General features: G+C 52.2%; 1 protein-coding gene across 3 annotated transcripts in view; it reads right to left on the bottom strand.

Moving 5' to 3' along the window:
• The window catches only part of GRIK3 (glutamate ionotropic receptor kainate type subunit 3), a 244,568-nt gene that overhangs the window by 61,329 nt on the left and 159,483 nt on the right, over positions 1-23,756 (bottom strand). For all 3 annotated transcript variants that reach the window (XM_070468389.1, XM_070468390.1, XM_020880250.2), the window contains exons 4-7: positions 19,823-20,004; positions 17,444-17,497; positions 5,314-5,487; positions 4,590-4,733 (exon numbers count right to left, since the gene is read on the bottom strand). In XM_070468389.1, coding sequence (XP_070324490.1) covers positions 4,590-4,733; positions 5,314-5,487; positions 17,444-17,497; positions 19,823-20,004 — 554 coding nt within the window. The remainder of the gene's footprint in view (positions 1-4,589; positions 4,734-5,313; positions 5,488-17,443; positions 17,498-19,822; positions 20,005-23,756) is intronic.

Here is a 23,756-nt window from a genome sequence, read left to right as displayed (position 1 = left end):
TGCGGTAGCTTCAGAGTTGAGTAGTCGCAGTAGAGACTGTCCAGTCTGTTGTTTTTTAGTTTCTAAGTTGTGTCTGAGTCTTTGTGACACCCATTAGATGGTATGTATGCCACCACCATGGACTCTAGCCCGCCAGGTGCCCCTGTCTATAGAATTCTCCAGGCAAGAATACTGGAGTAGGTTGCCATTTCCTACTGCAGAGTATCTTCCTGACCCAGGGATCGAAACTGCGTCTCCTGTATTGGTATGCAGATTCTTTATCACTGAGCCACCTGGGAAGCCATGGTCTGCAAAGCCCCAAATATTTCCTATCTGGCCCTTTGTACAGAAAGTTTGCCATCTCCCCTTCTAGCCAGTACCTCTCTGGTGGGCCTAGAGCATTAGCTGTAAGGACCTTCCTACCACTCACCCCATGTAGCCTCTGCAGCAGCCCTGGGAGATGGGCTCAGTAGGTGCCTCACCCCACTGGGGTCATGATCCCTGCAGATTCGAAAGAAGGCTCTATAGCCTCTCCATGGCTGAGGTTTCCCCAGCACCCAAGCTTACACAACATAACACACAAGTTCATGGGTTCCTGGATTCCTGAAGGCCCATCTGTAGACTGAAGCTAAAACCCATGGGAATCTCCCAGCACTTGGGCAGCCACCTGTCACTGTAAAGTCTTGTGTATAAGGAGGTAGATGGCGTGTGTTATGCTAGCTCAGGCAGAGGGGTGCACCTCGAAGGGCTCCAGGGGGCTGGAAATCAAAAGTGGGTGGAACATGGACTTTGCATAAGGCATCCAACCTCTCTGAGCTTCAGGAAGAGGGCAATGACCTGTTTCACAGGTGGTGACAAAGGTGTATAAAGGGCTTACTTAGCACAGTGCCTGGAACACGAAACACCAGCTCTGATTTCTCCTTTGTCCCTTCCTCCTGTGGGGCTCCTTTGGATTAGAGCTGGCCCTTGGCTGGGGGCAGGGGGGAGGATGATCACGTGGGCCACCGCCCAGGCCTCCCTAGAAACCCTATCACAGAAGGCTTGTCCGTGATTAACTTCCTTGCATGAGCTCATCTGGTTTGCATCACAGTCTGATCAGGTGGGTGTCATGCTTGCCTCTATTTCACAGTCATGGCCACTGGGGCTCAAAGAGAGATTGAGCTCTGCAGGTCCCAAGTAGTGGTGGTGCCAGGCAGATCCCCTCTGTGCTGAGCAGAGCTGAAGGGTGGGGGTCATGGTGTCCACGCTGAGTGGGGAGAGTTTATGAAGCCCAGGAAACTGCAGACTGGACTTGGGGATGGAGATTTAAAGATGCCTCTGATTTAGAGAACAGATTGGTGGTTAACAGAGAGGCACCGGGTTGGGGGTGGGCATAAAGTGTGGGGGGTCAACTGTATGGTGATAGATGGTAACCAGACCTTTAGCGGGGACTACTTTGTAACGTACACAGATGTGGAGCTATAATGTCGTACACCTGAAACTTACATATTATACACTGTTTTGTTCTTGTTTAGTCGCTCAGGTGTTTCCGACTCTGCGACCCCATGAACTATAGCCCACCAGGCTCCTCTGTCCATGGGATTTTCCAGGCAAGGGGTGGGTTGCCATTTCCTTCCCCAGGGGATCTTCCCGACCTAGGGATCGAACCTGCGTCTCCTACATTGGCGGGCGGATTCTTTACCTCTGAGCTACCAGGGAAGCCCATACACTATTTTACTTCAATCAAAAATGCATCAGAGAAGGTGAAGGCCACTGCCTATGACCTCACAGGGAAGCTCCGCTCCCTTGAGGCTCCCCAGTCTCTCCATCTGCCCCCTCCTCGCCTGGGCCCCGCCCCCACAGGCTACCTCCCCAGGCCCCTGGGGAAATCATAGCTGGTGTCTTCAAACCTGCGCTGGAGGGAAGCCTTCCTCCCTGTCAGCTCCAGAGGACTTAAATGTCAGCAGGTGTGTGGCCTGTCGGTGGGCGGGCAGGCAGGGGCAGGGCCAGGCCAGGGGGCCGCTGGAGCTCCGCCCCGTGACATTTCCCAGCCCTCCCGCCCCTTTCAGCTGCCTCGCAGGACTCGCTAAATGAAAGATGCTTCACAAGCTCTGAACTCCGGCCTGGTATTTTCCAGCTCCTCTCGGAAATGCCAAGTCTTTAAAATGATTTACTGTCACGCAGTCAGATGGGGAGACTGGAGACTTGGAAATGGTCTGAGGGAAGGCCGGGTGCTGGGCTCAGTCAGGGGGCCTGGGTCTTGAGGGTGGACAGCTGTGGGGCCGTCCAGGAGCCCCATAGCAGCTCTGGGCCTCGGTCTCCGCTTCCCCCACAAGGAGTTAAGACAAAGATGTTTCTGAAACTACTGTGTCAAGGAGAGTGTGTGGTGAGGGCTGTTCACTGGGCTGGGGCCAGGCAACAGGAGGGCTGGATACTCCAACAGGGTGCGTCAGTCCGGGGGTGGGAGGCGCCTTTCTGCTCTGCAAGCCATCTGCTCCCTTTGGGGCTTCAGGACTGAGCCTCGAGCACTCCAGGGGGTTCTCTGAAGCTCTGTGGCCTGAGATCCTCTGTAGCTGGAAACCCACCAGGGAGCAAGAAGCCCCTGTAAAGATAGTCGTGATGATAGAAACAGTAATAGCTAATCAGCTCAGCATCTGCTCTGTGCCAGGCACCGTCCTAAGCACTTCACACTTCATGACCCACACCTACGACCACACTGCTGTTATCTCCATTGTGCCAGAGGACCGGCGGCACAGAGAGGTTCAGTAGCTTGTCTAAGGTCACACCGCTAAAAAGCTTCAAAGTCACTTACGTCTGGCTCCTAAGGGTCTCAGAGTTGTGGCCCCGGTCATTGAGAAACCCACGCCAGTCTGTGGCCACTGGGTTGGAGGCCTGCAGTGGAAGGAGGCTCAGGTGGCGGGGTGTGAGGCCTCCACGCCGCCAAGCTGATGACTGTGCAGGCCAGCCAGGCCTGGCTCAGGGCATTGGACAATCAGACTTCCTCTACAGTTGTGAGGGGCTGGATGAGAAGGAACCTCATGGTCCTCTTCTACTTAAACAACGGACACCAGAGTCTCTTCTAGGGGTGAGGGAACCGGTGCCAAGGACTTAACTGCCCCCTCATGGGGACTACGACATGGTTTGCCAGGGGAGGAAACTGACACTCGGGAATGTCCAGGAGTTTGTATAAAACCACACGGCTGGGAAGAGGCAGAGACAAGCCCAAAGGCATGTGTATCAGACTCTAAAGCCATGTGCCTTTTAGTGTCATTCTAAAATACAGGAGGTGTCACTGCCCTTGTCCCAAGCAGTAATAGTGAACTGGGACCTCTAGGGAAGCAGTCCTGTCTGCTGAGTGGTGGGTTTCTTTGTTATTTGCCCTCATTGTGCTGCCTTCCTTTGCATATGGGATTACATTCACTAATGGATTGCCTTGATTGACGTCTCCCTGGGAGGTGAGGTCTGTGAAGTTGCCAGGCTGTTTTAACCCCACAGGATCCCCAGCACAGGCTCAGTGCTGGCCACTCAGCAGACCCCCACACATAGCTATTTTTGAATACATGAATTGAATGAACTCTCAAAGCAGTCTGCCTCATTCCTGGTTCATTGTGATGGCTACAAAGACATGGTCTATGCAAAGCCCTCCTAGGGGGCTTCTCCTAACTGCACTTGACATTGCCCTGGACAGGTCACTCCTTCTGACCCAGGGATCTCACCCCTACATGCCTAGATCTCACCTCTACGTGCCTTCCTCATCTACCATTACTGGGACTTGACTCTGCCCAGTCTTGGGCTCTGTGCTTTGCTTACAGTTTTTCACACTGTTTTTTCAACAATGCTTTGAGGCAGGAACTCTTACTATACCTATTTTACAGTTGAGGAGACTGAGGATTCAAGAGTTAATCATCTCCCCCATAGTCACACAGCTTGTTGTCATGGAGCCAGGGTACAAACCCAGGCCTGGGTGTCCCCACCTGTAAAATGGGAACAATAAACTCTGCATTCATAAGGATGACTGTGATGGAGAGTCTGAAAGGAAACTTGGGCACTGTGAGTCTCCAAGGTCGTCCTCTCGGCGGCAGGACATGTTCTCTGGTTTTTTGAACTGGATGGGACTTCTTTACAGTTGCCATGGTGCCAGGAGAGCCAGGTCCCACTGCAGGGACTGCAGGCTGATGGGCCCATGATGTGAAGAGGAGTTTGTGGGGCTGATTACTAGTTACTGAGCTGCCTCTGCCCTCAGCACTAAGCCTGTCCACATGATGCCTCATTTTGTCCTCACAGCATCCGCACGAGATGGGCATGCTTCATACCTGCTTTGCAGATGGGGCAACTGAGGCTCAGCAAGGTACTCTAGCTTGCCTGAGGTCACAGAGCTGGAGGCAAAGACGCTCAGCTGTTCAAAGCCCAGGCTGTGTCCTGCTGACAATGCTGACCACCTACTGAGCACCTACTATGTGCAAAGGACGAAGCCTCTCTGTCACTTTAAGACTGGTCCCTGCTGAGCCCATCTGCACCTAAGGAAACAAGCTCTGGCCCAAGTTCACATGGACTGGACTCCCAAACTTGGGCCCTTGACTGCTCCGTGGCCCCCAGGAGATGGCCCTGGTGGGGGTGCGGGGGCCACTCACCTCCTTGATGAAGTTCATGAAGCGGCCGCCGAAGCGCCAGGCCTTGTGCCGGTGGCACTGCAGGGAGTTCACGGTCATCTGGGGTGCCCGCTGGTAGCATACAGACACGATGTGGACGGCATCATACAGCAAGGCCGCGTCCGTCTGGAGGGGAGGCCCGGGGCTGCCTGAGAGTGGCTCGGGCCCTGAGAGTCCTCAGCCCACCCTTCCCTGTCTCCCTTTATCTCCCCCGCCAAAGGCCCAGTGTCCTGGAGAGGGAAAGGCCCTGGAGGTGACCCTGTCCTGGCTCCTGATGAGAGGCCGGGCTCGGGGTGTCTCTGCAGCTCTGCAGACTCCTGACTCCCTCCCTCTGCAGCTCAGATCTTCTCTGCCAGGCCCTCCACCCCCGGTGTCTCTCTGTTGCCTGGCCCTGCCCACACCTTCACCTTTCCAGCCTCCCCAGCTTCCTGCCCACCACAGCTGAAAGTCCTCCACGTCTTATGCCCACTCTCTGTAACCATCTGTTTATGTGCCTGCACTCCCACACTTGGGTGGGGGGAGTGGGGGCTGCGCCTGATTCCTTTGTGTGTCCCTGGCCCCTGGCCTAAGGTCTAGCAGACTCAGGGTAGGTCTTAAAGTGGGAAGTGGTGGGAGGGAAAAAAAGAAACAGAGAGGAGGGAGAGAAGAAGGGAAGGAAGGAAGGGAGGGAGGGGAGCCCCAGGTCTGGCGCATCCAGCGGCAGTACCATCATCACTCCGTCCAACAGGCCGGACTCTGCTCGGGGAGCCGCCTGCAGCCGCTCCATGGACCACTTCTCCACGATGGCCGAGACGTGAGGGTTGTCCACATTGAGGATCCGGAATCCCGTCAGGTTCACGCCCGAGTAGCGGTAGGGCTCCAGGTCTAACGCGTAGAGATCCTTGACAGAGAGAGTTTCCATAAACAAAGATGTGACCTGGCTGTGAGCTGCAGCCCTCCCTCCCACACTCCCTACTGGGGCCCCAGAACGACAGTAGCTCCCTGCAGAGTTCTGGGGAGGGAGGCTCGGGGTTGGGGGGGGGTGATGGAGCGCTCACGGGAGCATTGCACTTGGAGTTGGCCAGACTCGGCTGCCTGGTGGCTGACCCCACGGACTCACTGCCAGACCTCAGACACACCGCTCAGCCTGTTCCTTCATCTACAAAACGGGGATTGTGACTGCTTTATAGGCCCCAGTGAAGCAGTTCATATGAAATGCCCTGCCTGGAACAGCGAAGAAGCTCGATAATGGTCATGACCGTCACCTCCTCTGATGGGGGGGGAGGCCTCCTTTGGGAAGACAAAAGGCATCTCCTAGCTACGCAGAGGGAGGCTGAGGGAGGATTTTATCCCCCCAAAGAGGGTTTTTTAAAATAGTCTCTTCTGAAAACAAATTTATGATTACCAAAGGGGAAGCGGGGGAGGGATAGATTAGGAGTTTGGGATTAACAGATACACGCTACACTATATAAAACAGATAAGCAACAAGGATCTACTGCATAGCACAGGGAACTGTATTCATTGTCTTGTAATAGTTTATGATGGAAAAGAATCTGAAAAAGGATAGATATATAGGTAGATATGCATAACTGAGGGGGCTTCCCTGGGGGCTCAGATGGTAAAGAATCTGCCTGTAACACAGGAGGCCAGGGTTTGATCCCTGCATCGGGAAGATCCCCTGGAGAAGGGAATGGCAACCCACTCCAGTATTCTTGCCTGGAGAATTCTATGGATAGAGGAGCCTGACAGATCCATGGGGTCGCAGGGTCGGATACGACTGAGTGATTAACACACACACACACACACACACATACACATGCATAACTGAATCATCTGTTGTACACCTGAAACTTGTACAATGTTGTAAATTAACCATACTTCAATAAAAAGAATTAAAATAGACTCTTGTGCCTGGGACTGAAGGGGTACAGTGCTCTTTTCCCTCTCCTCGACCCCGCATCACCTGCCAGGCCCCCTGACACCCTGCATCCTAGGAGCAGTCAGCCTGTTGGCCAGGTTACATCCAGTTTGGTGCAGGGGTCTAAAAGCCGGGAAGACAGGTCTTAATGCATGGGGCAACCTAGCTTCAGCTCTGGGACATCATGAGCTGGTGCAGGCAAGGGGGTGGGGGAAGAAGGGGGTTGGCTACAGAGGGAGGAGCCAGATGCGAGGCTGAGAAGGGATGGCAGGAGGTGGCGTGCGGAGCTCAGCTCAGTCCTCCGAGATGACCTCGAGGGGTGATGGGGGTAGTGAGAGGGAGGTCCAGGAGAGAGGGGATTTACATATACATATAGCTAATTCATGTTGTTGTACAACAGAAACTAACGCAATATTGTAAAGCAATTATCCTCCAATTTTAAAAAAAGAAAAGAAAGAAAAACTTCCCAAACTTGGAGATAAGGCAGACGGAGACTAGCATGTCCTTCCAACGTCATGTGGACACATCGATCACCAGGCCCTCCGGGGACTGTGCAGTTCTCTGGGAGAATTCACCTGGGTTTGACTGCACTGCCAGCCACTGGTTAAAGGCCCAGATTCTGAGTTAATGTGTAGACTTTTTCCCTTAGAAAAGATAATCCCCAAGCTGGTGGTTTTATTGCCCTGTAGGACATTAATCCATTTTGTGCCTAACTTAGCTGACTTATATGATGTTACCCCTACACCGGATACCTATAAATACTCAATCCTTCAAATGCTCTTTGAGCTAGCATTGTCATCCTACTGGTTCCTTTGTTCATGAGTTGAATACATCTTTGACTCCTTTTCATTCTATATTTGCATAAGAGTCATGTTACTTTTTGAAACATATACGCTGATAATCTAGATGGGCCTAATTCCACTAGTAGGGAAAATGAGTTTTAAGGTCTTAGTTCGAGGTCCTTCTCGTCTATTGTCTGCTCTTTTCCACACTCTCCTCCCATCCAGCTGCCTTCCACTGTTCCCCTCCCTTCTCCGCCCCCACCCCCCACCCCCGCAACCTGGCCCATCATCTTTCCCAGGTCCCTCAACTCAGTCCATCCGTCCAACGCTGGGTCAGAATGGCCAGGGATAGTGTGCTGTTCTCTCCGTGGATGCAGTCATCAGGAGAAACATCTGGCCCCATCACAGTCCCAGCTTCAGTTAAATCAATGACAGTTCATGGAAAGATAATGCGGGATAAAACCTGGAGCCCACAGAGCAGCTCTTTGACTCTGTGCTGTCTTCCTCTGGTCTCTGAGATGTTCCTAATTCATGCATAACTCTTCCTGTAACTCCAACTGGCCTCCTTCTGAAATACACAGTATTGGTTTCCTCTTTAAGAGTTTAGGGATTAGGGGAGAGGCTGGGGGAAGTTTTGAGCCCAGGAAAGAACGTTTAGTCCCAGCTTTGCTCAAATGGGACCCTGATTCAAGACCAGGATTGGGGGTGGGGGAGGGGCTGGGTGGAAGTAGATGGGGGAGTCCCTGTAGAATTGGCCAGAGGGTGTCTGTGTGGCCCCAGTCTCAGTGGGGAGTGAGTGGAGGGTGGGCACTGTGCTCAGCCCTTCAAGTGGAGTTTGTCATCTGATTGTCACGATCCCCTGTAAAGTAGGTATTCAGTAGTATTCCCTTTTTGCAGGGGAAAGAAGGACCAGAGGGGTGAAGTGGCTTGCCTAAGGTGTCAGAGCTCATGGAAGCAGTGCAGAAATTGTTCCCAGGTCCAGCTCAGTGGGGTGTTGGAGCTGGCTCCCATTGGCTTGTAAGAGCTAATCATCAGCATTTCTATGTTCAGTGACATTCATTGGTGGCTTGACATTGGCCATGGTGGGAGAATTCATACCATGAAAATTGGCAAGCACTACAAATTTGGGTTTTCCCTGCTTTTGGACAGCTGGTTATATACATTTACTAGTACACAGTGTCTGTTCTATTTAAAAATTCCCATGTTTATGTCCCCAGTGGTTGCCAAACACAAGATATGCATCACTATTGCTTTTGGAGAACTTGTTTTGGAAAGTATGGGCCATTGAGAATGTGGGGTGGGGCTGCAATCTGTGTTTTGAGAAGCCGCTCATCTAAGCTATTACTCCTGACCAGGAAACACACAGGGATGGCTTTGGGCTTAGATGGGGAGACCTGTGGAGTCAGAGAGGGAGAGCAAGGCAGGGGACACACAGGAAAGAGGCCTCTCTTCCCACAGCGGCTCCCTGAGAACGGGTCACTGGGCAGCCCCAGGTGATGGTTATGAGCACAGATTGTGAGGCCAGGTCATCTACTCTCCTTACTTCACCTGCCTCATCTGCAAAATGGGTGTGAAAATAGCATCTGCCATACAGGGTCATCCTGAAGAAGAAATGGGTGAATAGACATGCTTAGAACATGTCTGGTGCATGGGAGACATCACAGAAGTGCTGATAAATATTCATATTCTGCCTTCTCTGGAAGCAGGTTGTGACAGCTATTGGACTTGCCCCCCAGGACACGACTGGGTTTGTAGAGGAGACGAGCAGACCTGAGTTGCATCCTTCCTGCCTTACCCTCTTGGCAATATAAAAACAATCACGTTGAACTAACATTTACTGAGCACCTACAAACCTCAGAACAGTATCTAAGTGCCTTATGTATACTAACTCACTAAATGTACATTTCTGCCTTATAAGAAAGGTGTTAATATCACTCCATTTTAGAGGAAGGCACTCAGTCGCAGCGAGGTTAGGTCTTTTGCTCACGGTTGTACACTTGGGAGCAACAGTGTCAAACCCAGCCTGCCAGCTCCCAAGCCCTCCCTCTGTCCCAAGACCACCCCTCAGTTCCCACCCAGTGGATATTCCAGTCACCCTCTACATGGCATTCAGAGGGGTCTTTCTGAGGAATAAACCCAGCCCTGCCACTCCCCTACTTGGTATATTTCAATGGCTCCTTCTTGCCTTCTCAGAATAAAGCACAAATTCCTTAGTGTAGTTTGCGAGGCTCTCTACCCCTCCAGCCTCACTTTTCTTCCCACCCCGTCTCAGTTTTTTGCCCCAGGAGCACCAAACCATTCCCCCCTCCCTACTCTGTTCCCCGTGGCCCCTTTCCCCATCATGCGGCTTCTCTGTGCCCATGTTTCTGTGTGCTCTGTCTAACTCTGGGCTGGAACATCTGTCTTCTCAACCCTTCTTCAGTGGGTCCACTCTGAGATTCAGCTGAAGTGTCACCTCTTCTGGGAGGTCTCCCCTGACTACTACTCTAGATACATGATCGGGTGGGTCAAAGGTGCTTCTGCTCTTATCTTGGGACATTTTGGCTTTCATCCCACACATGATAACTCTCTATGTCTGCAACGGTCTCCCCTAGAAGCTCCCATACCAAATACTCCCATCAGTCACAGTGGATAGAAGGATCAGCGAGCTGGGTAGCTCTCTGGGAAGAGCCTGGAAATGAGAGAGTAGAATTTCATAATCTTCTCTCAGAGGGAGCTTTCTATGGGGTTAGAAGTTAGGAGTGATTTGGTAAATCACCTGGGGTGGAGGATGAGCCCCCCAGGCGACGGCTTTAGAAACAACAGGTCTTCCCTAAACTGCCTTTGAAGAAGGTGGGTCTGGGGAGATGGAGGGAATTTTGCTTTGTAGAGTGGTAAATGCAAGTTTGGGGCCAGAGCTGAATTGCCTGGGACACAGAAGAAAAGCTGAGATCTGTCCCCAGGGGGCGCGCTTCTCCCTCTTCCCCTGTAATGAGGCTCAGCCTCTTCTCCAATTCAGTGCTGACACCTAAAGCAGGAAAGATGCCCATCAAGAGTCTACCTAGGGCCTCCCTGCCTTGGCTCACTTCCCTGAGGACCAGAGGCCCTCTGGACTTAGTGGGGAGGGCAGCATCTCCGGCTTTGGTGGGCCTCGGGTGCTGGTGACATCAGCCCTTCCAGTTTTCAGATGCAGCGCTGGGTTGGCTGACACTCGCACAGTGGTGGTGGCCAATCACAGCCTGGGAGGGGGCATGATGGGGTTCACTGCTGGGGTCATCTTCATCCCTGTCACTCTGAGCCTGGGCTCAGCTGCAAAGTGCTGCAGCGCTTGTGGCACTGAGTGCCACCATCCCTGTGACTTGAGGGCAGTGACAACGGGCAGCTGGAAAAGAGGCCTCTTTGTCTGGCTCCAATTTTTTGTCCAAACTGCCCTGGGCTGAGACCCCATGTGCTGTACACAGTGAACTGTGCACAACCTTGCTGCTTGGCAAAAAGTTGCTGTTCTCCATGCCAAATGTTGACACATTGAATTCAGTATCGACGAGGGACCTTTTAGAAACATTCAGCATAACATAATAGACTAATTCATTAGCACCCCATGGGTCTGACTGGGTAGAAGCTGAAGCTCAGAAAACATCGCCTTAAGGAATGACAGATGAAAATATCTTTCCCATGATATAACTGTTATTGCCGGGAAGTGGCATTAATTGTGATTGCTTATCTATTAATTTATTATAATTCTTTTTTCACCTCCAGGCTTTTACCTACACATGACATGGACCAGGGCCTCAGCTGGGGCTGATTAACGTGGGGTTATCTGGGAATGGCTCAAAGCTGGCTGGCACAGATAATGGCAGCTGGGGTAATTAAAATGTCTTCTGCGTGGGAGAAGCAAGTTTGGAGAATTTTTTCGAGGCGAGGAATTGGTGACATGGGTTTCCTAAAGCAAAGGAGATAAATGTCAAATGCCACTGCCCTCCCAAATACAGCCTCAACTGACCAATGAGCACCAAGAGGGAGAATCACGAGGTAGGCTCCTAAGCAAATGGGGCTGGAAGGAGGACCTTGGAGCCGGAGCCAGAAGCAGGACGTGGGGACCCGGGGGACATAGCTGATGCCCTGGCATATGGGGAGCTGCTGGGAGATGCCCTGGTACCTGCCCCCTCCAACACACATGTATATTCCACTGCAGAACTGTTTATATTGCAGCAACTGTGTCTCTAGAAGGACTCAGCTCTCCCTGACCCTCAGAGACGTGGGGGGAGGAAGGGTAGTACGCTGGAAAAGAAGTCAGGAGCCAGGGTTTCTGTCATTGATCTGCTGTGGGGCTCGGGGCAGCTCACTCAACCTCTCTGGTCCCAGGTTTCCCCATCAGTCACAAATTGCCCTGTGAAAAGGAAAATCAGCAACATGGGGAAAGGGCTTTAGAGCCTGTGAAGTGTGGGTGCTGCAGGGAGGCTTTGTCCCCCCATTAGTGTCAATCACGTGATACCTGGGCCATCATGGCCTGTGGAATCTGAGCCTGAGCCAGCCAGAGGAAGCCAGGCAACACTGCATGAAGGCTCTTGCTACAAGCCTAGCAGAGGGCTTTGCAGTCAGACAGCCCCCACTGGTCAAAACACTTGCTCTTCCCCTTTCTTCCTGAGCAGACTCTTTGAGTCTCAGTTTCTACCCTTCTGTAAAACTGGAAAAGTCACACCTTCCTAGGAGAGTTGTTCTGAATTTTGGATGAAATGGGGTATGCTGAGCACATAAAAAATATAAGCAGGAGTTATTTTATCGATTTATTTAACTCTTCAGTTCAGTTCAGTTCAGTCGCTCAGTAGTGTCCGACTCTTTGCGACCCCATGAACTGCAGCACGCCAGGCCTCCCTGTCCATCACCAGCTCCCGGAGTTTACTCAAACTCATGTCCATCGAGTTGGTGATGCCATCCAGCCATCTCATCCTCTGTCGTCCCCTTCTCCTCCTGCCCCCAATCCCTCCCAGCATCAGGGTCTTTTCCAATGAGTCAACTCTTCGCATGAGGTGGCCAAAGTAATGGAGTTTCAGCTTCAGCATCAGTCCTTCCAATGAACACCCAGGACTGATCTCCTTTAGGATGGACTGGTTGAATCTCCTTGCAGTCCAAGGGACTCTCAAGAGTCTTCTCCAACACCATAGTTCAAAAGCATCAATTTTTCGGCACTCAGCTTTCTTCACAGTCCAACTCTCACATCCATACATGACCACTGGAAAAACCATAGCCTTGACCAGATGGACCTTTGCTGGCAAAGTAATGTCTCTGCTTTTTAATATGCTATCTAGGTTGGTCATAACTTTCCTTCCAAGGAGTAAGCGTCTTTTAATTTTATGGCTGCAATCACCATCTGCAGTGATTTTGGAGCCCCCCAAAATAAAGTCTGACACTGTTTCCACTGTTTCCCCATCTATTTCCCATGAAGTGATGGGAACAGATGACATGATCTTAGTTTTCTGAATGTTGAGCTTTAAGCCAACTTTTTCACTCTCCTCTTTCACTTTCATCAAGATGCTTTTGAGTTCTTCACTTTCTGCCATAAGGGTAGTGTCATCTGCATATCTGAGGTTATTGATATTTCTCCTGGCAATCTTGATTCCAGCTTGTGCTTCTTCCGGCCCAGAGTTTCTCATGATGTACTCTGCTTACATAGTGCTAAATGCCACGCGATTTCCATAGAACTTTACTGATGTCAGCATACCTGCTTAACGCTCAGCGTAACAGTTCTACGAGGCAGGACTGTTGCTGTGGCCATTTTACAGATGGGGAATGAGGCACAGTGAGGTGAAGTAACTTGCTCAAGTAAGTGGAAGAAATCTCAATTCTAACTCAGGCAGACGGGCCCCAGAGTGCATGGTCTTCACTCTTGCATTGAGGATGCTAATTTCACTGAGTACTTTCTACTTTGTATTGTATTCATTCATTCAGGCATAAATGAGCACCTACTGTATTCCAGGCTCTATTTGGTCACTGGAGATGCAGAAGTAAACTGGGCACTATCCTTGGTTCTTATATGCACAAAGGAAGCCTACCAGCTGGTGAACCTTGTGTGGGATCCATCTCTAGAAACTCCCCCCCCACCCGCACCCCCCACCTGAGTGTCTGGCTCGGTACCTGGGACCTAGACAGCGTCTGTATATGGCTGCTGGATAGTGAGTAAATGAATGATTGAACTGAAGATACACAAAAGCAGGGGAAGCAGGGACTTCCCTGGGGGTCAAGTGGTTAATACTTCACGCTTCCAATACAGGGTGTGTGGGTTTGATCCCTGGTTGGGAACTGAGATCTCACATGCTTCAAGGCAAAAGACCCCCTAACACCCCCCAAAAAAACCAAACAAAAACATAAAAATTTAGGGAAAGCAAATACTCTCTGTGGCTAGGATACTGCCCTAGGGTGCAGGGATACATTGGCCCTGCCCCTCCCTTCAAGACCGCCCACCTTGACCCCATGCTGGTAGGGCCATTAATGTGGGGAGCCCCCCCTGTCACCAGGGTTATACCTTCCCCAGAGTCTTGCCTAGAAGGTCAGGTCAGACCATGGGGCTGAGAGATCAAAGCTCCAGCTCCCTGAGGGTACACCCCTCTGGTCTTGGAATGAGGGCATGACCAAGGTGGAGATTTTAATAGACTGTCTGGAGCCAGGATTGGGAGCAAGGCCCAGAGAAGCCTTAAGCACAGGTCCTGTGTGGACACAGTGGATGAGGGGGCAATACTCGGGGCCGGTGAATGAGATCTGTGGATTTTGTTTCTGCCACTTCTAAAGGGACCACTCAGTGCCCTAATCCTTCTGCTTGGTGGCCAAGCCTTAGATTCTGTGAATCCACTGCACTCTGCCTCCCACCGTCAGACCTCAGCTGGCTAGCCAAGGGGGTCACCTCTCAGGAGGGGTGCTACAAACTGGCTGATGACTCAGCCCCTATCCTGGGGGACATTAGAAAATGTGGGGATGGCATTTATTTGTCACCAAGCCTGAAAATCACTAAGTGGGAAAGGGATGCTAAATCCTGTATACTGGGCAGGATGTTCCAGAAGGAACTCTCCAGCCCCAAATGCCTAGATAGTGCCCTGACTGGTACCTGACCAGTGTGAAATTTGACCTGGGGAAGGTGGATAGTACTCAGAGAAAGAGATGTTGAGAAGTGGTGGAGACCGAAAGGAGGGTCTGTGGGATGTGATGATCCCAGGGCAGCTGAGATGAGCTGAAGTTTCCAGGGAATAGATATCACAAGGGAGGAGCTGAGGCTGAGAGAGGAGGGAGCATCAGGCAGGGGGAGGGGAATGGAGGAGCCTGGCTGAGTCTCAGGGCAGAGGCTGGACCATAAACCCATGACGCTCAGAGCTGCTCTGGATCCAGGGCCACCCCCATGTCTGCTCTGCGGCCTCGTAGTTCATTCCTGAGTCCCAGTGACTCGAGGTTACTTGAGTGAGTTTTGCTGCTCTTTTCAAACCAAAAGAGGCTAAATGTGGGCTCTCAGGCCTAGCTGTGAGCTGTGCTTAGTCGCTCAGTCATGACCAACTCTTTGCGACCCCATGGACTGTAGCCTGCCAGACTCCTCTATCCATGGGGATTCTCCAGGAAGCAAGAATAATACAGGGGATCTTCCCAACCCAGGGATTGTACCCTGGTCTCCCGCATTGCAGGCGGATTCTTTACCATCTGAGCCACCAGGGAAACCCCTGAGGCCTAGTTCAGTTCAGTTCAGTCGCTCAGTTGTGTCTGACTCTTTGCGACCCCATGGACTGCAGCACACCAGGCCTCCCTGTCCATCACCAACTCCGGGAGTCCACCCCTAGAGGCATCACAAATTATTCCCATTTGAAAGGCAAGGAAACTGAGGTCCAGGGAAGTTAAGCAATCTGCCCACGGGCACAGCCAAGAGGTGGTGGAGCAACAACTCTCATCCTTATCTATGCCGCTGAGACCTGCTCTCCCATCACTGTGCTGGACAGTAATGTGAAAGGGGGACGGGCATGGTCTGCAGGGGGGCCATGGCCACCTTGGGAGGTCTGCCTGCTCCTCCCTTGTATTTTCCTACAGGGACTCCAAGGCTCTGTTATAGCAACTCAGAGCAGCAAGGTCTCAGGGAGGTGAGCCAGCAGGACAGAAGTGTGGGAAGAACATGTTGAGCTAGCACAGGGCTAGTGGGGACCCCTAAGAGCGCAGAGGTCTCAGCACCCAAGGAGCCCAGTGGGGGAATGCCAGGGCTGCCACACCTGGAGAGGGAGCCTGGGATCCCTGGAATGTGCCCATCTTCCCAGACTTGCTCCTCTTCCCTGCTTCTAGCTTCGGATGGAATGTTGGGGATCTGACGGCTTCATCCCCAGCCTCCGATGACCTTCCCAGGAGAGAAGCCAGCTTGGGTGAATAGAATTCCAAAAGGGAATTGGGAAAGAAGATGCCTGGTCTCAGTCACCAGCTTCCAGAATCCCTTTCTCCCACTATGGCTCCTGGCAGGTCCCCAGATCTGAGCTCTGGATCAGGAGAGGGAGCAAGCTGACTCAGACATGAGTACAAGGTAGAGTTGCTGGGGGTGCAGAGAGGCAGCGGTGTGCTGGGAAATGCTTAATAACCTACTCTCAGGGGATGGTAGGAAAGTGTTTTTTATTTGCAGCATCTGACAACTTCTGTAGTATGAATACTCCTGCCATGGCTAATTTCAAGCTACCTGAGTGATGTCATTGAATATGGAGTTGGGAAGAGATGAACACAATTGGCAATCAACCAGTACATAAAGGAGCATGGTTCAGATGGTGAAGAATCTGCCTGCAATGCAGGAGACCCCGGTTCAATACCTGAGTCAGGAAGATCCCCTAGAGAAGGGCATGGCTACCCACTCCAGTATTCTTGCCTGGAATATCCCATGGACAGAGGAGCCTGGCGGGTTACAGTCCATGAGGTCGCAAAGAGTCAGACCCGACTGAGCAACTGACACTTTGACTCAACCAGAATGAACCTCGAAGAGCTAACCTGTCTTTGACCTTTGCTGATGCTGTTTCCTCTCTGTGGAATATCATTCCTCTCTTTCCTTGGTGAATTCCCTCAAGGCCCAGTTCAAGCATCTTCTTTCCTATAAAGGCAGTCTGAAATTCCTCACCTCCCACCAGCCCTGTGGCATCTGACGCCTCCCTGCACTGTGCCCCACGGCAATCTGTCCAGGCATGTGATGGCACAAGTCTGCTGAATGAATTAGATGTACAGATGCAGACTGGACAGGATGGGAATTCCTTGAGGGCAGGCCTCAGCATCAGGCATCCTGAGACACCTAGCACAGGCCCTGGGTAAGGAATGTTAGCCAGGTGCTGATGAATGAAGGAACACAGCTAGAGGCCTGCAGAGCCGCAGCAGCAAGTCCGATGTAGATTTCAGGAGACGGCTGCATCAACAGGATGGTTAAAGATGCTGTCACTTGCCCCAGACCTGGGCTGGGCTGAAGAATCCACCTGGGGCCCAGTGACATCTGAGGGTGTTTGGCTCCAAGACAGGGTGGCTGGGAGTCGGTGCCCCTTTGGCACAGGGATCTCTTTATTCTGCTGATCTCAGACCACAACTAATTATCCTAATGGGTTTAAATGGTCCTAAATGTTCTCACGGTTTGGACAAGACCCATCTGGAGCCTGCAGATGGGCTGGCCCGGCTGACGGTGAGTGGGCAGACTTAAGCGTGGATGCCGCAGGAATCCAAAGTGGCAGCTCCTATTGTTGTGTGAGGCCTGAGACCTGTGTGGAGGTGCGTGGGCCAGGGGCCAAGGGTCATTGTCTTAATAACAGCGCTTCACACGAGCCAGGCACTGCTCTCAGTGCATCAGTGCGTGAACTCACTCAGTTCCCACAACAGTCCTAGGAGGTAGGAGCCACAATCATGCCCGTTTTGTCAAGGGAGAACTGACTTCTGCAAGGTCTCTCTGCCAGCAAGCAGAGGGGCTTGTGTTCATACTGGCAGGTTCTAGAGTCCCTACCCTTAGTCACAACACAATGCCCCTTTTCAAAGTGGGTGGGCCACAGAGACAAATTGTGCCCTTGTCTGGGGTTATGCCTACAGCCTTAGGAAGCAAGTCTAGCCTGAATATCCTGTAGCAACTGTCCCCCCCGCCCCCCAAGGCTGACCTTGTTCTGAGGGAGCCCCACCCTGACCCATGCCAGGACCTGAAGGTACGTTACCAGTGTGGTGAAGATGAAGTGGTAGTACTCGGTCATCATGCCCATAGCCATGGCCTGTGAGAGAGCAAAGCATTAGCGCCCTGCAGGGAACAGCCAAGAAGCCCCTCCTTCTCTCTACCCTGGGGGGCTGGGGGTGAGGACAGGGCAGCACAGGCTGGCTAGTAGTGGGTTGGGGGAGGTGGGATGTCCTTGTGAGACCACCTTTTGACTGTAACAGTGACCGGCTGGCAGACAGCTGGGGACTTCACACCGGAGTGTGCAGCAAAATCACAGGGGACACATTAAAGTGCAGAATCTTGGGCCGCACTCTCCAAAGATGCCAAATTCTGCAGGGCCAGGTGTGGGCCAGGTGTCTGCCTTTTAGGAAGCATCTCTGAGTCTGTGCACTCGGAGAAATGCTGATGGAATCCACCCAACACTGGCTTCTCTAGTGCCCTGACTCCACTCAGCTGAACCCACTGTCCTGGCTCTGGAAAGATGTCTGTGGGAGCCCAGACGCCACCTACCCAACCAGACCTAAAGAGCAAGGTCTATCCTTGGTCTGAGGCTCCCCAGTGGGAAGCGCTGAGACATCTTTGCTTCCCGGGTGCTGGCTGACCACACAGCAGGCCACGTGGCTGCGTGAATTATTATCACACACCATCGTGAAGTCTACATTTTATATTATGTATTTTATTAGAAGTCTATAATCTATAATACTAATGACCATAATGCATTTTCTACAGAGTTCTTCAGAATGCAGGCACACATAGTGCTCAGGGGGAAATGTCAGGAGGTCAAGTATACTTTGAAAATGCCTCTCATCTCTTCCCAGTCTTGGAGGGGATTCACAGCCTGCATCCGCAGGTGAAAGGCTTGAGCAGTCCTTGGTCTACCGTCACGCTCACCTTGGTTTAGTTCAGGGTCAAGTTGAGCACAGAATCTCCACTTTTAGTTCTAGGGGTTTGCAAGTCAGCAGACTGGGGAGTGAATTCTGACTTTCTGGCTGGGTGACCTCAGGCTTAGGACTTTCCCCTGGAGCCTCAGTTTCCCTGCTGGTAAATCAAGCAGGATAATCGCCCCCACTTCCCAGGGGTGTGTGTACACGCACAGAGTCATCCTCAGTGAACATGAGCAGTGGTGGTCTTTATTACCTGGTTCCACGTGCCTGGAAAAGGAGAGAGGCTCCAGGCGCCATGGGCCAGAGAGCGAGGGTTAGGGACTTCCGGGAGCTTTGCTTCTTCCGCTTTGAGTTTAAAGATGTGCCACATCCAGTGCTGACTGTGCCCTGGGCACAAGGACGAACTCCTGCCTTCACTCGTCTCACCGAATCCTCCAGAACCAGAGGAAGGAGGAATCGTTCACTCCATCTATAGAGCAGGGGATGACCCCGGGGCCACTCACTCTCAGGTCCACCACGCCCCAGGGCAGGAACCGGATGGATTCATGCGCTCAACCGAGTTTTTAGCTCCTGTGCGAAGATGCCTGGTGGAGGGCTTCCTCGGGGAAGACCTAGGCCGCTATTCGCTTGCAGGATGGGCGGGGCAGGGGCGGGTGTCAGGCCTTGAATAGATTCCTGGCCCCAGCTCGGCACCTCTCCCCAGGCATCCCTGCGTCCCCTCCCTGCCAGCTGCCTCTCCCGGGGTCATGCGTCAAGGCCCCACAGAATGCCTCCTCCAATCACCAGGGACGCTTTCTGGGACCACACAATTGCCTTTTACACAAAGCACTGGCTTGAATCAGAGTGGTTTTGGTTTCAGCTGCGACGTGTGAGCGATTTCAATGTTGATTTCTTGGGTGGCTGGCAGAGCTTGCTCTGGTTCCCAGCACGCCACGCTGGGCTCTCTGGGAATGGAGGCGCGGCCAGAACTGCAAGCCACTCTCCTCCCCCACCATCACTGCAGAGCTGAGCAGATGGCATGCGGAGCCTTGATAAACCTCCCAGTGATCGGAGAGTGACACCGAGTGCCACAGGCCGCAGGGAATTCATGGCTGGAAGAGGCAGTCTGGAGACTGTTTCCCATACCCCTGGGTCTGTCTGTGCTTCCTCAAGTGTTCTATGCCCCCTCAGTAGCCCCTGCTTCCCACTTGCATCAAGGTGATGTGGAAACTATCATTTACTCAGCACCCTCTGTGGCCTGGCTGGGCAGTAGATCCATCGTCTCATCCCATTCTCACACCAAGTCGGAGTGTCGAGACCACTGTGCCCATTTTGCTGCTGGTGAAACTGAGGCTCACAGGGGTAAACTGACCACCCAAGGTCATATAGCCAGAAAGAGGCAGACTAGGGATCGAGCTCAGATCTGGCTGACATCAGGCCTGTGTTTGGGAAATGGGGGTGGCTGGGACAAATGGCAGGCAGATCCCAACCCTCCCTCCCGCTGGCTGGCGCTCACACACCTGCTTGAGGATCTGGGCGGCCATAGTGTGGCTGCAGTCGAAGATAATGCGGAATTCCCGGCCTCGCTTCATCTCCTTGAGCAGCGGGCGCGAGTCGTCGGAGTCGAGGGGGAGCTGGCGGATCTTGAGGCGGATGTTGTACCTTGACGGGGCCATGATGAGCTCCTGCAGTCGGATGAGCCCTGAGAGGTCCCGGGGCACGAAAGACACACGTGAGCACATGGACACACCGTTGCAGACACCACAGACTCGGCTGGTCACAGGTCTACAACCACACATAGACACTGACGTGTGGCCCACGATTCATGCATGGACACAGCCACACGTGTGCAGACACAGGCCCCGGCACACTGGGGCACAGACCCGTGCACCCACAGACATGTGTGCACATACAAACACATGCATGTTGATACAGACAGGACATATGCTTGGGTTGATAGACACATGCATACACATGCAGATAAAGGTGTGTACACAGATAATGTGTACACACCTGTAGATTCAAAAGCAGGCACAGACAGCTAACAAATCCCCACTGACTCCACCCACCTGCTCCTCTCTAACCCAGTGGGTGTAGAGGCTTATAGAGCCTGAATTAGAGGCCACCTCCTCCTCCTTCCCCCGCCCCCTACAACACTGCAAAGGACGGGACATAATCTTCCTAAACAGCCTCAGAAATCTGCTGCCAGGATGCGGCACAAGTGGCAGCTCCGGGCTCAGCTGTACCAACTGTTGGACCAGGTAAGCCCAGGCGGCATTTGTGCTGAGTCACCGCCCCACCCCCAACCCCCAAGAGCAGGCTCCCTCTGTAAACTTTTCCCATTCTTCCAGGCTCAGTGCAACCGCCTCCTCTATGAAGCCTACCCCTACTGCTCTGCCCGGAGAAGATGTCTCCACCCAACTCCCATCCTGCCACCCCACCTCCCCAACTCTGTGGCCTCCTCCGTCAGTACTCGCCTCCTCTGACCTCATCTCACTCTCCTTGTCCTGTCACAAGCTCTTCAACATCAGGGGGGCTAGGTCTCCACACCCCCCCCCCCAGCATAGGGCCTGGCCCTTTGGTTGTTCTCAACACCAATTTCCATAATTGGACTGGCTACTGTTTTTCTTCTCTCTACACTGAAAAATCCATCCTCCACCTTGGCATTTTGCAAAACCACTTAATCTGGGGACTTCCAGGGAAAACTGAATGTCATTTCCTGGAGACAAATGGCTTGCTTAGGTCTAATTAAGTTCATTTCCGTCCCTACTTCGAGGTCCCTTCTTGCTGACTCCTCTGTGCTTAGCCTGGAAACAAGCCTGCTTGCTTGCTGGTCTCTACAGCCCCGCCCACCTCAGGGAGGGCTGCGGCAGCCCTGGGCCAGGGTCCCAGGCAGGCCGGCCCCTCCCACCTGCTGGGCTCACTGCCCATACGCAGGGCTTGGTGTCTGCATCCTGGCTGCACTGTCCACTCAGCCACGCTCCATTTCCCCGCTAACAGCACTCTGATTTTCCTTCAGGGAACAACTCCTCCCCCACACTCCGTCCACGTGACTCAGGAGGGATCTTTTCCCACTCTAGGGACACAGAATCTGTCCCCACCCTGATCAGGCAGCACACACATTGCTTGAGGCATAGGTATGGGCTTAGAGACGGATGTGAGATGTCAGTTGGTCTTATCAGATGACTCCCAGGAACTGTGCCAGGGCAACTGGTAAGAGATAACTCTCTTTAAATTTAACTCCAAATTGGGGTGGGGGGTAGTGAGTCTGGAACCAGAGAAGGATTCCAACAGGGCAGAAGTCAGGACACACAGAAAGAAATTAAGCCCTAAAGATGTGTGTGTGTGCTAAGTCGCTTCAGTCGTGTCCAACTCTATGCGACCCTATGGACTGTAGCCTGCCAGGCTCCTCTGTCCGTGGGATTCTCCAGGCAAGTAGTGGGTTGCCATTCCCTTCTTCAGGGGGTCTTCCCAACCCAGGGATTGAACCCGCATCTCTTATGTTTCCTGCATTGGCAGGCGGGTTCTTTACCAATAGTGCCACTTGGGAAGCCCAAGACCTAAAGATACTCGTTTGCAACTCTAAAGCTAAAATCATTCCTGAACTTTCCAGTAAAGGAAATCAACAGAAGCCACCCCTCAACTCCATCCCCTGCTTTATTTTTTTTTGCTTAAGCTAGTTTGCGATGGATTAAAGTTCACGATCAGCTGTCACAGTGTTCCTATCTGGAAAGAGTCCTCATACACAGACAGCCCACATTGCCAGCCTTCCAACAAAAAGTCTGGGCTTCCAAAGCCACTTCTGGCACACACACCCGGGTCTGTTGAGCCCCTTATTCCCATTCCTGAAGGCTGGACATCAGGAAAGCAAGCCGATTGGCATCCTTCTTTCCACTCTGCTGTGGTGTGCGTTAGTCACTCATTAGTGTCTGACTCTTTGTGATCCCATGGATTGTAGCCTGCCAGGCTCCTCTGTGGAATTCTCCAGGCAAGAATACTGGAGTGGGTAGCCATTCCCTTCTTCAGGGGATCTTCCCAACCCAGAGATCGAACCTGGGTTTCCGGCTTTGCAGGCAGATTCTTTACCATCTGAGCTACCAGGGAGTTATCTCAGCTGGGGAGGACAGAAATATTTCTCTGGGACCCAAGCCTCCCAAAGAGCTTCCAAACAAACTTTGCCATGACTGTGGGCATCATGAACCCCTGGCCCCCGGATGGTCTCAGATCCAGGTGTGTGGCTGGGAGAGGGCTCTGGAGTCCTGGAGGGATCTGGACCAAACAGGGACCCCAGTACCTCCTAATGCCAGACTTGATGGGGGCAGGAAGGGAATATCAGGTAATCTTAGCAGAGGAGGGAAGGGCCGCAAGCTCCCCCCAGACACACACCCCCATCCTCACCCTCCCTCCTCAATGAATCCCGAAAGTCCTTGGTTTGGCTGAATGCTGCTGCCTGCTCACACCTGTTACTCTGCAAGGCCCTGAGTGCACACTTTGCTCCTACTGGCTCAGTTTCCAGACCCAGGCACAGCATCAGTAGGCACGTGGGCTTTGGGGACCCAGGACAGGAGGACAGGGACAGTGTGGATGCTGGAGGAGACCCATCAGAGCTTTCTTGTCAGCCAAGTTCATTGCCCTGTGTAATGCACAGTGACCCACATTCTCTCGAAGCAAGTGTCAGAACTCCTTCCCATCAGTGTATTCCCGAAGGAGACCAGAGGCTCATCCTAGCCCATCCCAGCAAAGGACTAGGCTCTTCGTTTGCCTGAGATGAGCACTCCTTCCTGGCTGCTTCCCTAATCAATCTCTCTCAAAATATCTGCAGTGAATCATGGTTGTTGAAGTCATACTTTTCACTTACAAAGCACTTCTGCATTCATTACCTTATTTAACCATCTCCCTGTCCTAGAAGACATACAGAGTAGGTGCTTTGGTTCCAATATTCAGATAAAGAAACTGAGGCCCATAAAGGTTAAGTGATCCTCCCAAGATTCTGCAGAATGTTAGCAATGGGATAAAAATTCAAGACCCAATCTTTTGGGCTCTTAGGCTGGGCCTTTTTTTTCTTTTACCCTAGCTTTTTCTAAGCCGCTTCCTTTCATTCTTGATATAAATTTGGCTTTCTTCTCAGATTAGGTTTGCATGGCAAAATTCAAAGGGCAAACACCGTTGGTCCCTGGAATAATCATTCTTGATATTCTGTAACTGACGATTTGGCATCCTGAAATCATGGGCCAAACTAATGACCAAAGTTGTTTGTATCCCTAGTACCCTGTGTTTTCCTGGGCACACCAAAATCATATTATAAACTCTTCAGTCACAAACTCCCAAATCTGTGTTTTGCTTCCTATCCCATATGGGATGTTGGCACCTAACAAATTCCATGTAGTAGTAATAGGGGCAATATTATAGTTGTTCAGTCGCTCAGTCGTGTCTGACTCTTTTGTGACCCCATGG

The sequence above is a fragment of the Odocoileus virginianus genome, chromosome 5 (assembly GCF_023699985.2).
Source record: "Odocoileus virginianus isolate 20LAN1187 ecotype Illinois chromosome 5, Ovbor_1.2, whole genome shotgun sequence".
NCBI lineage: Eukaryota > Metazoa > Chordata > Mammalia > Artiodactyla > Cervidae > Odocoileus > Odocoileus virginianus.
Note: the sequence above shows the minus strand (reverse complement) of the source record. Positions and strands in the feature narration are given on the sequence as shown.